This window comes from Glycine soja, chromosome 8 (genome assembly GCF_004193775.1).
Source record: "Glycine soja cultivar W05 chromosome 8, ASM419377v2, whole genome shotgun sequence".
NCBI classification, from domain to species: domain Eukaryota; kingdom Viridiplantae; phylum Streptophyta; class Magnoliopsida; order Fabales; family Fabaceae; genus Glycine; species Glycine soja.
The window spans coordinates 1,756,718-1,772,312 of record NC_041009.1 but is presented as its reverse complement, the minus strand read 5'-3'; the positions used below and the strand labels follow the sequence as shown (position 1 = coordinate 1,772,312).

General features: G+C 31.7%; 3 protein-coding genes across 3 annotated transcripts; all 3 read right to left on the bottom strand.

Moving 5' to 3' along the window:
• Window positions 1–793: 793 nt before the first annotated feature.
• LOC114421072 lies at window positions 794–1,705 on the bottom strand. The gene has a single exon (XM_028386850.1). It carries the CDS (start codon window positions 1,555–1,557, stop codon window positions 1,036–1,038), a length of 522 nt encoding a protein of 173 aa, XP_028242651.1. The 5' UTR covers window positions 1,558–1,705; the 3' UTR covers window positions 794–1,035.
• Window positions 1,706–8,888: 7,183 nt separating this feature from the next.
• On the bottom strand, window positions 8,889–11,414 carry LOC114421069 (high mobility group B protein 6-like). The gene is made up of 9 exons (XM_028386848.1): window positions 10,936–11,414; window positions 10,596–10,712; window positions 10,216–10,487; window positions 10,034–10,139; window positions 9,873–9,938; window positions 9,634–9,804; window positions 9,445–9,545; window positions 9,285–9,369; window positions 8,889–9,196 (listed from the first exon to the last, which is right to left on the bottom strand). Exons 1-9 carry the CDS (start codon window positions 11,320–11,322, stop codon window positions 9,065–9,067), a joined length of 1,437 nt encoding a protein of 478 aa, XP_028242649.1. The 5' UTR covers window positions 11,323–11,414; the 3' UTR covers window positions 8,889–9,064.
• Window positions 11,415–12,608: 1,194 nt separating this feature from the next.
• LOC114423291 (protein trichome birefringence-like 23) lies at window positions 12,609–15,314 on the bottom strand. The gene is made up of 4 exons (XM_028389993.1): window positions 14,691–15,314; window positions 14,008–14,285; window positions 13,759–13,794; window positions 12,609–13,567 (listed from the first exon to the last, which is right to left on the bottom strand). Exons 1-4 carry the CDS (start codon window positions 15,043–15,045, stop codon window positions 12,791–12,793), a joined length of 1,446 nt encoding a protein of 481 aa, XP_028245794.1. The 5' UTR covers window positions 15,046–15,314; the 3' UTR covers window positions 12,609–12,790.
• Window positions 15,315–15,595: the final 281 nt, after the last annotated feature.

Below are 15,595 nucleotides of genomic sequence, written 5' to 3'. Positions count from 1 at the left end.
GGTCCAGTTTTTATAATTGTTAAGGGTCCCATTGACAAAGCCACAAGGGCCCATGCTGCACATTGATTTTCATCTTTTTCGGGTTTAAATGTAAAATCCGATATTGCTTGCATATTTCAATAATGTAATTCATTCACGAACACATTTAAAAAAGATTTTGTGAAAAGTAATAACACACCTTTTTAGTTTACTTTTTTTAGAAAAAATATGTTTTTTTTTTCTCCCTAAACTCTTAACCAAACTTGATTTTGGTTCATATACTTTCAAATTGATAAATTTAATTCTCAAACTTTTAAAAATATATGAATTTTGCCCTTTTTCCAGCCCTGAAAATTTAGTCTCTCTTTCTCTTTTTTTGATGCCTAGTCTCTCTTTCTCTTTCTTTTAGGTTTTACCTACATACATTGCAAAATGGGATATACATTTAAAATATTTCATAAATAAATTAATAACACAGTTCATTCTTAATTTAATAAAAACATCTAAGAAGATAATGCATTCTTTAATAAAACATATACTAATCAGTAATCAGTATAAAAAAATTCTATTTGCGGCAGGTTTGCTTTCAGCTAATACCATTCGTACGAAAATCATAAATTCAATTTCTTAACACTAACTATTGCCATTATAAAAATATGAAGATTACTCTCTCAAATCAACTACCTTTAGGAAAAAAAAAAACAAAATGACAAACTAACAACTTTTTGATTTTGAATTCTTTTGCAGGCGCATGTGTATAAACACTTAATAAACGCGTCTCCTAGGTAGTTGACTTCGAATCCTAATTATAGTGTACGCTTATAAATCTTTTTCGCTTTTATTAATAATAATGATAATTCACATAAACGTCCAAGTTGTACGCGATCCCAGGATTCAACGCTGCCTTGTAAAATAAAAGTTAAACAATTACATCGTGAATCATCCAATTTGAAACTTATAACAAAAGCATAAACCAACTATACACATACGCTAATTTCTACGTTATGACAGTGAAATAATAATAATTATCATCATCTAAAGACTGAGGCAATTGTGTTAAGCACACGAAATACCGATAGCAGTGGTGGCCATAAACCGCTCCGACGACGACTTTCTGACGAAGGAAGTGATATCCGGCGAAAGCACACCCACCTCAAACTCTGGAAGTTCGGGAATTGTGGAGAGAACCGGTTCAGATTTATCATAAACAACGTATAAACGGTCATTGGCATATTTCTCTGCCACTTGGAAAGTACTAATATTGTTACTAGTAGTATTACGGGTGCTAGAAATCCTTAATTTGTTGCTGGACTTGAAAACAAATCGAAGGAGTTTCTGGAAGGTTCGAGAGATCTTGAAAGACTTGTTGTTGTTGGACATGGGTGGCTGTGGCTGTGATTGTAGTGATGAGAGACAACGTTCGGGTAAATGAGACATGGAAAGGGTTCTTCTATTGCTCGGGGAATTCGCTATTGCCGTGTTTAATTGGCGTTTGAAGGAGTTGAGCTCGTAGGAATCATAAAGGGTGCTGCCACAATCCCAAACTTGGCTAAGCTTTTCTTCTCTCGATTTCTCCATGTTGTGGAGATCAAGGTTACGTTGTGAAGATATTAATATAGCAGTGTTTTCTTAATTTTCGTGAGTGTTGTGTTGGATTCTACGTAGTATATAGGAGGAGGTTTGAGAGGGATGGATAGAAGATATAGATGAGTAAATAGAGAAGAGGGTTTAGAGAGAGTGACGTTTGACCACTTTTATGTGATGGTTGGTGAAGGATCAAACGCGGTTGTGACATGGAAAGAGTGGGTTTCGCGGATGTTGACCCCATTACCATTAAATCCGTGAGGATACTTTTTATTTTATTTTTTTCAATTTCACTGTTACCTGCTCTACATTGGGCAATAATCATATATTAAACTACAGGTAAGCTTCTATTCTAGAAAAGTTAAAAAAAAAAAAACGATGGCGTAATAGTTAAGTGGATTGAAATCAATTAATAATATAGATATGAATAAATGAGAATGTAGTGGGACAGCGGGACGTGGAATAAAAGCGGCCCCTTGAAAATCTTGAATCATGTCATATCGCATTCACACGTTCTAGTACATACTTGGCTATAAGTGCCATGATATTCAACCATGGATTAATTAATGGAATGAGTTAACTTAATCCACCAGTTAATTAAATTAATACTCAATTATAAAAATAAATAAATAAATAAATAATCGTGTGGACGCGGTTGTCTTGCTAATATATAAAACCTCGACAAATTTAAGTATTTGCGTTTCCCATAGTTATATTTCTTTTGTTCGTTGTTTTGAAACACAACCTGTTCGACACCTGTGTGATAATTGCTTCGAACTGTTTGCTAAAATTAGTTTGTCTCTGAATGCATTAAAATTAATATATAAATATTAATAATTTAGTTTCTTTAAAATTAATACGTTGCTTAACTTTTTGGATCTTTCATTGAATTATTTAGTTTTGATCAACTAAAAATGCATAAAATTAATATAGAAACTTTAACTAATAACCGTTTCATGCTCTCACTTAATTTTAATTAAATCTTTTGACTTGCAAAAAAAACTAATAACCGTTCTACTTTTTTTTAATTAAGATTACCAGCAGTTTTGTGGAATTGAAACCTGAAATGTACAGGTTAACGACTTAAGAAGCTAGAATACGCAATAACCTAAAACCATGTGGAAAGATATGCAAAACGCAGTTATGAGTTTCCAGGTGTACACATTCGCACTTTTCGGATAGAGACAGTTGGAAGTGGCTGATCTACTCGTGATAAATATGCCATGCATGGAAAAGTATATATATATATGGGTAATCTGGACAACTGTGAAATTGGAATTTTAATAGGAAGTTTGACTAGGGATTAGATAAGTTTGTATAATATAAGACAAAACAAGATCCACGACAAGAATTAACTATTGGATATTATATGTTAATTAAAAGAATGTCACCACGATTTAAATTTTATTTATTAAATTGATTTTTCAGATTTTAACGACTTAAAATACTACTGTGTGCATATATAACCGGCAATTTTATTTTATTTTTATTAAATGAGAATGTAAAACAAGCAAAATTAAACTTGTGAAAAAAGTATATTTATATAGGTTTTTTTAATACTATCATTCAATTACAAATAATTATATATGACAAGCTTGTTCTAATTTAGTTTTAATTTTTTATTTAAGCCTTAAACATATTTTTTTCCATTTTAATTGAGGTAACATTAATTAAAGTTTGTAATCACAACATAATTAGAAATATAATCCATTAAGGTTGGCTAATAATAAAGAATTGAAATAAGAGTTTAATTTCTATTCACTGTAAAATAATTTTACAGTCGTCCATTAATTATAATCATCGTTTGGATTATTTTTTTATAAATTAATAAATTTATCTTACATAATGAGTTGTTGTGATTAGATATGTAATTCTTATTATTTATTGCATAACCTTTTACTCTTGAAATAATATATTGACATAATATCTTAAATTCAAAAAGTTTTATCCTAAACGTTTCACAATATATTCAAACTAAAATCCCTAATGGCTGTCTACAGCCTGGTGTAATGGTTTGCTTGTTGCAATACCATTATCGGTCCCAGGTTCGAGACGTGACAGTCCCTTTGCTCTAACCAACCATCAACATCATAAACTAAAATCCCCAATGAAGATTCAAGTTCAACTTTAGTTTATTTTAAACGAGAAAGTATGATTTTACACTAGACGAAGGTATGACATGTAGAAACCAGAAGTAACCCAACGCAGACTTTACTGGACCTGATATTATTTGAAACTGTTTAAAGCCCATTAATACCATAACATAATAATAATCATGTGGAGAAAAAAATTAATTTAAAAGAAAAAAAATAATATATTTTTTATGGAGACCACATTACATGGCTGTAAGACTTTTTTAGAGTATTTAATGTAATTATATACTTAAAACTTGAATTTGATATCATAAGTTAAATTAAAAAAGAACATTCGTTAGTCGATTCACAGATTATGATAATAGAATAGTCATGATTGTTATAATAAAGATGTAATAAGTAATAAAATATATGCTTTTTATAGTGCCTTTTTTTATCAAACATTTAAATTTAAGTTGCTTATGAGCATTATTGCTGACTTTATTTTATGGTGTCAGTGTATCATGGCCCTCTATATATGTGAGGAGGAGGATAGGATTTTCACTTATTTCAATCAAATAGATTATTAGCGGGTGAATGTTAAGCATAATAGGATAAATATAAACATGTAGGGCATGCGTCAGTTTTTGTTATTGATAGTTAACTGGTGGGAATAGAGAGAGTGTGAGAGTACATATGTAATTCTCTTTGAAGCCTTGTCTATTTCTACAATCACTTTGATTTAGAACCGACGTAAAAGAGAATATTAATACAATTATTTTTCTTAAAAGTTGTGGCAAAATGTCCAGGTATAAGTGAGAGAAACTCTTGTTCACTCTAGCAATTCAAGCTTTGAAATGTGCTAAAAAAAACATTTGAGTTCACTCTTGTTCACCCACCACAACTCAATTCTTTAATGAATAACTTGTATTCACTGCTTCTTATTGTTTCTTTTTTGTTATTATAATTTCCAAAGAGTAAAGCAAATTAAATAAATCAATTTGTAGTTTATATTTTAGAAGAAGAAATTATAATTCTTGTATCATTAATTAATAGAAATCACAATGGATGATATAAATAGGCGGGGTTAGTTGGAGATTCTCTAATCAATCTGATTATAATTCAAACTAGTAGATAAAGAAAAAAAAAAGTGAGATAAACAATGATTTATGAAGTTATGAATACCTTTTTCCCTCTTTGGGGTATATCTTTATCAACTATCATAAATCGTTGGGATTTTCATGAATGTTATTTCTTCAACTCTATCAAAGTTTTTGCTATACTACATTGTTTTGGGATTCCTATACCTAAAAGTACTAGATTTTTTTTGTTTGTGGTGTTGGTGATTGAACTTTCTTGTAATTTCTATTAAACAAATTTGGCATACATTTTAATTTCTTGTTACTTCTTTCATTCAGGTCCAAAGAAGGAAATGTCGTACTTTGTTACAGGTATTACATTTTATATTTCACTCTTGTCTCTTTTGACATTTTTCTTCGACAAAAGACATGATAATCAGTCTGCTCTATCTGTTTTGATCAATTTTGTTTATAAAAATAGTACAGGTATTATAATAATAAGTTGCACAAAACGGAAGGTAATGTAAATATTGTTCTTGATCTTTCTCTTGTTTATTAATGTTTAATTTTTTTCCTACTTGGTGAATTAACTAATGCGTTTCGAAGACACATTAGTTACTAATACAGGATAACACATGTTAGAATATTTACATTTATATTTATATTAAAATATTAGCATTGATGTTAGAAAATTTACATTTATATTTATATTAAAATATTAGCATTGATGTTAAATATTAATAATATATAAAACTAATTGATTGTAGCAGTTTGTCATACTAGCTGGGATCTTCTTAATTTGTACGTAGCTAACAGGCTCTTGATTTGTTTGAGTTTTGTTAACTTCTGAATATTAGTGTATGCTAATTAGCAGGGTCTATTAGCCATGCATAAGCTTGATTTTCCACTTTATTACTGAATTCAAAATTTCTTATGCTTTATGTAAAATTTAGTCGATGTCATTATAATTTTTATTTTGTCCATGATGTCATTACACATATTTAGGTATAGAAATTTTTCCACATATGTGATACCTATATAAGCGTGATCTCATTAGAATTTATATATGTACAAATTTGTGAAACAAAATTCGTTTATAATTTTATACTTGTGATTATAACTTTTCTAAAACAGTTCTTCAAAAATCATATTAGTAAGTAAATATTTTAAGATACTTTTTTGAAAAATCACCTAAAAATATATTTTTTAAGAAAGTTTTGAAATTATTGTGAAAAAATTTAACTGTCCACAATAATAATTTTAAAGACATTCAAAATTATTGTAAAAGACATATAATAATTATTTTTAAAAGTCAATTTTATAACAATGAAAATTTCAATATGATCCAAAAGATAAATATCTTACCAAACAATATGAGGATTGGTGCACAAATATGGGCCACATATAATTTGTGAGCATAAGTTATCAAAGTAAATTAGGCAGATAAAGCCCGAAATTTCTGCGCCAAATAAAAAAGAAAAAGAAAAAGCCCTTAGAAAATACTAAATAGATAGAAGCAAGCTCAATTCCAAGGTAGTTGGTTTGAAAATATATATTGTTTTCAAAAAATAAATAATATAAAAAGATTTGATTAAACTTTTGGGTGCTGTTATAGTTTATATCGACTTCAGTCTCTAAATGATTTTTTATTTAAATTTAGTTTCTTAGTTTTTCTTATTATATTTAAGTTTTTTAATTTTCAATTATTACAGTTATTTCTCTCTTTTTTATTTTATTTTATAAAACAGTTATTCTCTCATAGCATCTCCAATAGGGGTCTTTCATAAGTGGCTTAAAATTAAGCAATGTTACTTAATAAATTTTTACTATTGAAGAATATGACTTGATAATGTGTTACTCAAGTGAGTTATTTATATAAATAAGTGTTGCTTAATTCATTTGGAGTAAATTTTTTTGTAAAATTTTTAAATTTGTGACATTGTAAGACTCATAAATTTTAGACTAAATCATTTAAGTAATCATGTAGATGCTATTAAAACTATTAATTTTTCATAAACAAATTTATTTAACACTAGTATTTTTGCTCTCGTACATTACATGCGTCAAATCCAACTTATAGTTGTAATTGTTTATCATAAAAAGTGAAAATTATCCATATCATATAAAGTAAATATATATTAAATGGTTTCAATAAAATTTAATGTTTATTTAAATAATTTAAATCAGTATACGAGTTAAAATAGATAAATTTATATATAATGAAAAAAGATAAGAATAATTTATCATAAGAAATTAGAGAAAATAAAAAAAAACCACTAGGGTTGACCTAGTGGTCAGGATTTAGAGGAGTATGTATGATTTTAGGTTCAAAGTTCAGACCATTAAAAAAAAAAGAAATAAGAGAAAATCAAGTGAGATTGAAAAATAGAGTAGGAAATTAATTTAAATTAGAAAAGAGATGAGGAAATCAAGAAAGACATATAAGAAAGAAGAAGAGAAATCTGATAAAAAGAAAATTTTCAAAACGAAAAGGTGTAATTAACCTTTTATACATAAAACTATCAATTAAAATATCATATTTCACACAAAATTACAAGTTTTTTAAAAAAAATTATCGATCTATGAAACTTTAATCTCACTTGCTATAAAATCTTTCACATTTACTCACATTTGCAGATTTGCTTGCTACCTTTGAACCTTTAAAATCATTTTGCATTCCGAATTTGTCACAAGCCTCTAATTATTTAAATAAAAAAATCTAAGAAATTTTCATAAAAAAAGAAGAAGAATTGAACAAGAGAGTTAATGAAGAAAGAGAAACGCTCCATAAAAGCTAAGGAAAAGGAGAGACATACAATTTAAGTGGAACTGAAAATAGGAAATTTAAAAAGCAAGAAAATATTATTGTTTGTGCGGTGACACAAAGCAAGTAAAGAACGTAACCATGCTTTAGCATAGTAATAGTAATCAATCACACTTTGGACACGAGGAAGTAAGAGTAGAAGGTGACGACATGACCCTTAACGCGTACGGCAGGGTTAGTATCGTTGGTCCAACAATTGCGGTGGTTAAGTGATATATCATATGTTTCATGTTTCATGTTACGTAATTAAGACATGCAGCATCTGATTACCTTTGAATTCCACAATGAAGCAACTCCTCAAACAACTACTGGCTACTCATAAGCCTAAAAGATAAATCAAGGAGATCAAAGTTGTTCCGGATTTAGGCCTCTGGCTAGGCCCAGCCCAATAGATCTCAGCTGGGATGCTCTAACACATGTCTCACCAGTTTGACCTAAAAAAAAAAAAAAAAAAAAAAAAAGGTCGCCATAAAAGCCAATTAAGGCACTGTATTGATTACATTTATGAGGTAACACTGTATTTATTAGGCTCCGTCGTCGTCTATCATTATCACAAAATGAGTTGCGTTGACAAAAGTATTCCACGTGGGTGGTCAGAGAGCAAAGAACAAGTAATTAATGCTAATTAGTTTTAAAGAGGATGCAGGAATATAGTCTTGTATGAGTTTATAATAAAATATAAGAAACAGATGTTGCTAGTATTCCATTGTCGTTTTCTTCCCTCCTCCTTTTCAATACGTGAAATGATATTCTTCTTCTCGCAATATTTTTTATTGTTATTTATAATCATTTTTTCTTTGTCATCTATCCAAACATAATTTTAATGTCTGTAAAAAAAATGTTTAATGTGTACAATAGATGGGTTTGTAAACACATTATAACCATCTTGAACAAAAAAAAAATCACATTTAAATCACTTTTGCCTTTTAATAAACTAGAACAACAATAAATCCTGAGTTATATAATCCCATATATATATATGTCAGAAAGTCATTTTTAAAAAAAAACTAACATGATTTAACTCTCGTCTTGTAATATTTTTCATTTTGTTATTTAGTTTTTTTTTTAATGTGCCCACCATATCAATTTGTCTATCTTGTTTTCTGTTGTACATCTATCCTTTAATTAATTTTGATTATGAAAAAAAAAACTCATCTTTTTAGAAAATTATACTCTCATAATGTTCTTTCTTCTCCTAAGTAATAAAATTTATATACTCTCTTTTCCTGAAAAATTCAAATATATTTTATTTTTTAAAACCAGAGAGATGCCACAGGGACCCCCCCTGTTAGTTAACAAATGAAAATGAAAAAAAAAATAAAAATCAGGCATTGAACAACACGAAGGAGATAAGACTAAAAAAAATGGCCAAATTCAAGATTAATAAAAACTGCATGAAGAGAATTTGCGTAAAAAATTACAACTACATGAAAGCCATTAATGAGGACTAAATTTTGAAGATAGCATATTCAATATAATTTTGAACATGCGCACAAGGGGTTTTTTTCTTCCTTTTCAATTAATTATTATTCGGTTTTCTGCTCCTGGCATGCAGTTGCAGCAAGGGATTTGTTGTATTCCTCCAATTCCTTCTTGTATGCATCCATTGCTTTTGATGCTTGGCCATTCCAGAATTGTCTATCTTCCTCGCTCAGTTCCTAATAGCCAAATTGCATCACACAAGTTAAAGATGAAATATGGTTGAATTAAGCAAAACAACAAGTTAAAGATGCAACCAACACTAACCTTCCACTTCAATGAAACAAGTGCATTAAGGGTTGAGGTGCTGATTCCTGGTCGCTCCTCCTGTAAAGTTTTCCTTGCTTCTTTGCTGCACGGAATAAAGCTTTGACTTGTTAGATTGTCACTATACTTCCAATTTCATGTTACTTAATTTGAAATTCACCTGAATAAGATGAATGAGGATGCAGGCTTCTTAGGCCTGTTTGGATCAGAATTCTTGTCATCCTTGTTCTGTTTCTTCTTCTGACGGTTCTGTTTTGTTTTCTGCAACATTGCTTGGGTGGATTAGCATCAACTAAAGTACTGGAATGTAAAACAAAAGGACTAGAACAATTGATAGAGAAGAAAAAACCTTGATTATATTTTCAGTTTTCTCCTTCTTCTTAAGCAGTTGCAATGCTTCTTGTTTTTGAAGTTTCATCTGCTCCTCCTCTTCCTTCATGAAATGGGCAGCCTCCTCATCTTTCTTCTGTTTATAAGCCTCCATTTCTAGGGCATATTGCTCCTTATTTTTCTTTGCCATCTGAGAGTTACATAATAAGTTATGCCTCTAAATGACTCAATGATAATTGATAGACCAAAGAAGCATACCTCTTCATAGGGTCTTTTTTGTTCTTCTGTCATGTTTTTCCACTCTTCGGATGTGATTTTTGGAACCTGAATTTAAACAATCAACCCTTTATATGTGTTCTTCAATCATGATTAATGAACTCTAAGATCACAATTCACAAACAAGGGTGGCACGCAATTACCTCCAAGAAATTCTTGTTCTCGGCAGCAAGAGCTGCTCGCCTATCATTAGTGAACAAGAAATAAGCTGACATGGGGTGCTTTGGTTTCAATGGATCCTTCTCTTTCCTGTGAACATGTATAAAAAACATCAATAACCACACAAGAAAGAAGAATGGTCCAAAGGGAGGTATATGTAACTTACTTGTTCTTCTTGCCATCTTTTTCTGCCTCTTGTTTGAATTGCATGTACTGTTCAAGCAATTCCATCGCAGTCCTCTGCTTCTGCTCGTCTTCCAACAACCTCATTGCCTCAGTTTCACGTTTTTCCTTTGCAATCACCTGCAAATAAGCTTCTTTCTCCGCATGGTATATCCCCTCATAAGGCTTCTTCTCTTCTGCACTAACAGTCTTCCATTTAGCACCTAGCATGGTTGAAATTTCCTTAAATTCAGCCTCTGGGTTCGCTTTCTTGATCTGCACCAAGCCATCAATACATAAAAAACATTGAGCTTAAACCAACAAAATAAAGAGAGAAAATAAGAAAAATTGAATGAATTATCCCAAATGATTTCCTGTTTTTACCTCATTCCATTGGTCTTTCATCCACAAAATGTAAGGTGGAGAAGGCCGTTTCTTCTCAGAGCACCCCTTCTTCTTCTTATCCTTCTTTTCTTCATTATCTTTCAACACAGGCAAATTCTACCAAAAAAAAGAGAGAGAAAGAAACACCCACATAAATAAAAATAAAAGCACAAGAAAATGATTAAAAGAAAAGATTTTAAAAAACAGTAAACAATCACAATTTGGGTCAAGGGTTTTTGGGATCTCTGCGACCATAGGCCCCAATTGCCTATTTTCCACAATATCAAAGATCGCGATGATAAAACTGAAAAGATCCATAAGCTAGATGAAGTGAACTCACCATGGTAGGTTTAAACTCCTTCAACTTCTGCAATTTTTTGAGCTCGGTCTGAAGCTTCTCTTGCTCCCGGCCACGGTTTTCAAGCTCTTCTTCCTTCAGCTTGAGAGCCTCGTCCTTGACCTTCAAGAGCTCTTCGGTCTTCTCCTTCTCGAGGCGCATCTGCTGCAGCATTTCCTGCATCTCCAGCAATTCTTTTTCGAAAGATTGCTGCTTCTTTGAATCTTGTTTTTTCTTTGAGGGAACAACTTGTGCCGCCTTTTCGGATGATGGCGAAATTGGTGTGGCTATGATGATGTTAGCATCGTTCGTTGATGGGGTTTTCTCCTTCAGGGCCCTTCTGCCCCTTCCCCTCTTTGTGGGTACTTCAGCAACAACTGTGCCACCCATCGATGAAACAAGAGAGAGAGAGAGAGAATAACGGAATTCTATTTCAGAAATGAATTAGAACAGTGAGTCAGTGTGTATTTGTTTGTGTATAAAAGAGGAGCCTTTTATAGGAGATTGGAGCAACGGTCGGATTTTTTAAATTTGAAAGAGGGAGGGGTGCGTGCGACTCTTGGCTTCTTTTATTATTTGACCGTTGGTGAGACTGAGAAGAGATACACGATCATTTTTTTTACCATGTACAGGCGATTTTGAATTTCTGAAGATCCACAGAATTACTAGTAAGCATTAACGGGTAATTTTGAACCATTATGGAAAATAATAATAATAATAATATTGCTTAAATATATTTATGGTTAATGTAATATACTACTTTTATGTTTTGTTTCATATAAAATTATTTATTTAAAATAGTTCTTGTAAAATTTATTTCTTTTATTTTAGCCCTTGTTATTTTATTATAAAATATTTTTTCTTAAAGTAGGAAAAATAAAATTTATAAGGATCATTTGAAAAAAATATAAGCCTAATAAAAATATATATATTACATAATCAAAAGTATATTTAAGCCTAATAATAATAATAAAAATGAAAAACTAATTACTGTTTGGTTTTGAAATGAATGGGCTGTTAACGAAAAAAAAACAAAGGGAATTTCTTTGCTACACAAATTAGTAGTCATTAAAATAAATCACATCTTCTTTTTTATCTTAAGCAAATTTTATCTTATTTGATATATTATTTCATAAATACTCTTCATTTAATTAAAGTTGTGTTTCCAATCATCCTTTTCTATTTTTAATATAAGTTACGATGAAGGATTATTAAGAAATATAAATATTTCTTAAATGAGATTAACGTCATTAAATAGTATTAACTAACTTTTTAATAACCATAAAAATATTCGGTATAAAAACATAAACATATTTTTTCTTATAATCGAGAGTCGAGACGGAAGCATGCCACTTTGATTGAAATTTTCACATTTAATGTAAAAACTCAAATAGCTTTTTTAATTTTATGTTCCTTGCATATGTTTTCAGTTTGAGGTCACATCTATGGCTCTTTCCTTATTTTTAAGAGTATATTATATGAGGATTGAATCCAAATATTTTTCCATAAATTCAGTGTGTCAACTGCTTTACACTTAAATGCTAAACCGATGTCATCAAATAAATAAATAAATGATCAACGGCTCAAGTCTCAAGCAGTCGTTCGTGTAGTAAAAAAAAACAATTGCACACGCAATACGCCAGCCAACATAAAATTCCACCAACTGAACTCGTCTCTCGAGGATAACTTATTATTTATTGAAGAAAAAATACTTATACATTCAATTTATTTGCCTCCAATTTCCATTGTCCTTCTGTATGAATATGAATGTCAAGAATCACACACAGTATATAGAGTAACAATGCACTCAATATTCACAACTGTATGGAGCATTTAACTGATTACAGTATCTTTTTTCTTACTCATTGACAATCATATCCATTATTATATCATTCCAAGAGTCAATAGGCCCAGGTAAGCACCAATGCAAACAATCATTCTGTACTTTAGAAGCATTTTGGTCCTCTTCAAATGGATGAAATTGCCTGTATGGACCAGGATGCCCATCAGGTCTCAATAGTGAAAGTGGAGCAATATCCACAAGCTTCAAATTCACCCCATTTTTTGAAGCTTCAGAAGCTGCCTTTCCAACCTCATCTAACTCAACGTCACGGAGCATCTTGCTCAAATATTTCATTTCCATCTCACCTTCTTTAATTGGTGCCGTTCTATTGCAAGTTCCCCCATTAAACCACTCCATATTTTCAAAATGATCAGGTGTGAATGTCCGGAAAAAAATCACCCCTTTGTGATTTGAAGACACTATGAAGTTCATCACTAATTTCAAGGCTTTCCGATAAGCCAGGTTAAACCCCAGCTCTGTCAGGTTCCTCTTAGGACAGAAGTGGCAGCCCAATATGGTGTCATTCTCATAGTAGATTGCAGATTTGAGAAACCATTTCCCAGTTGAAAAAATAATGTAATCAAAGTCAAGGTACTGATCAGTCCATTTACTATCCAGTTTGTCGAGATGTAGCTCAACATTAGAACTTGAAACACCATTTTCGTCTTCAAAAATAGCAGCTTCCACAAGGAATGGTGACCAAATAAGTGACATACTGAAGTTGTATGAGGGAAAACGCCAGCTTTTGCACCTGTTTTCCTTGTTATAGTAGAATAAGACAGGTTGTTCCACCTGAAGGACAAAAGAGTTCAAGTGAATCACTCCTCTTCCAATGGTTCCCGAGAGTAATTGATAAACATATAACTAACTACCAAGTACTTTGGCCTATTCTATTATTTGTTTACACAAACAAGTGCAGCTAAATAAAAGCTTTCTCACTTGAACAGCTACATGATTTTATTGTTCAAAGTAAATACACCAACCTCCAACATTTGGCATTGGAACCAAGAAAGCAAGATCTGCTCCAACACATAATCAGCAAGAAAACATAAGTACAAAATGGCAACTTCTCTGAACCTCATACAAACATTCACAAAGATCAGACAAAAAGGGAAGCAACACTTGTGCCTAACGACTGACTTTCTCCATCATGGAATAAAGAAAACAATAACAAACTTTTCAAGTCAGTAGTAAGCAGAACCATTCATTGTGTGTGAAGACTGAAGACATACCTTGGCAAGAATGCAGAGCAGCGATTGCACATGGTTGAGTGAAATGGAATCACCAACAAGTGCCCAGGCTCTGTTCCACATCATGTTGAGAAACCTTTCTGGATCAAACTGAGGCAAATCACAATCTCTTGGAGCCCACCTCCAATACAGAAACTCTGTATCAGGCCTCCCATTCTTCAAGCAATTTTGATGAGATACAATGAGGTCACAGCTTTCATTAGTGTAAGCCGGACCCGAAGGGTTCGGGACCCAATCCCCACTAAAGTAATCACATTTCTCTGCATTCAATTAAGTTCAAATTAGAACCTTACATTCACATCCCTAACCCACAATACAATTAATTTACGTAGAATTTAACTAAAATGTACATTTTCATATAATTTTTTGTTACAAACCACATGTCAATTGATTCATGCACTCAGTGGTACAATTTAATCTGATTATAAATTGATGTAATAATTATTTTAAAAGATATATCAAAATTCTAATTAGCTGATATTAGGCTCCAAGTACAAAAACTCAAACTCATCTATGTAACATACATAACCATTCAGCTACATACAGTACTACAACCTATGTTGAGAAACAAAATCCACAACAGCATTGCAGGATTGCAGAGCCAAATGCATGTGCATATATTTTTGTTGTATAAAGGGGTTAAAAGGTAAGAACCCAACACTCACTTGAGTCTGTGGGAGATAGTTGATCTTCAGTTTCGGGAGCATGTTCCAGAATAGTTGGGGGTTCTGGAACAGGTAGTAGTTCGGGAGCATGTTCCAGAATAGTTGGGTGTTGTGGAACAGGTAGTAGTTCGGGAACATGTTCTAGAACAGTTGAAGTCTGAGGTGGGTTTTGAGGTTCTGGTAATGTCACTTTCTCAGGAAATGGGGATTCCAAAACTGGGGAAATCAGGGGGGACAGGGAGTGATAGAAGAGGATGCAGAAAGCGAGGCCTAGGAAGAAGATTGTGAGAAGCGACTTGAGAAAGAAATTTTTGTGGTTGAAGGGAAACTTTTGCTTCAAATAATCCATCCTCATTTTCTTTGTTTTTGGTTGGTTCTGTATCTGGCTCAGTGCTTGGACAAACACAAGTCAGAAATACTGAGCATGGAACGGGGTTGTTGAGTCTTTTTGAGCAAAAAAATGAAGAAGCTAACAAGACGGGGTAAAGTGAAGTAGTCCATTGCTTCCTAGATCCGTGTGACCGACTGATTAATAGTTTGGATGACAGGACAAAATTCTCCACCAGTTATTTCACAGTGTTTAATTAAGAATTGAAGACCATTGTTTTTTAGCTTCAGATGCATATATAGGCTTTCATTTATTAATAACAATTTATTACTATTGATTTATCAAACTATTAATTATAGGCTTAATTACACTTTTGATTATTGGGATCGTGCAATTTTAGTCTGTCAGTTCCAATTGTGCCAATTGGATCCCCAAGTATCGCAAAAGTGCAATTTTAGTCCATTGGGTTCCAATTGCATCAATTGAGTCCTCCATGTATCGCAATTGCGTGCCATTTTAGCTCCCTCAGACATGTCAATGTCACTTCAACAAGTTCCAATTGACAGAGGAACAAAAT

Excerpts from the sequence above, each read along its gene's own strand:
- LOC114421072 (XM_028386850.1), bottom strand. The coding sequence starts at position 1,557 with ATGGAGAAATCGAGAGAAGAAAAGCTTAGCCAAGTTTGGGATTGTGGC.
- LOC114421069 (XM_028386848.1), bottom strand. The coding sequence starts at position 11,322 with ATGGGTGGCACAGTTGTTGCTGAAGTACCCACAAAGAGGGGAAGGGGC. Across the intron at positions 10,140-10,215 it reads AAAGATGGCAAGAAGAACAA|GAAAGAGAAGGATCCATTGA; the intron begins GTAAGTTACATA and ends ACATGTTCACAG. Across the intron at positions 9,370-9,444 it reads TCCTCATTCATCTTATTCAG|CAAAGAAGCAAGGAAAACTT; the intron begins GTGAATTTCAAA and ends TATTCCGTGCAG.
- LOC114423291 (XM_028389993.1), bottom strand. The coding sequence starts at position 15,045 with ATGAGGATGGATTATTTGAAGCAAAAGTTTCCCTTCAACCACAAAAAT. Across the intron at positions 14,286-14,690 it reads ACTATCTCCCACAGACTCAA|AGAAATGTGATTACTTTAGT; the intron begins GTGAGTGTTGGG and ends AATTGAATGCAG. Across the intron at positions 13,795-14,007 it reads TGCTCTGCATTCTTGCCAAG|ATCTTGCTTTCTTGGTTCCA; the intron begins GTATGTCTTCAG and ends GTGTTGGAGCAG.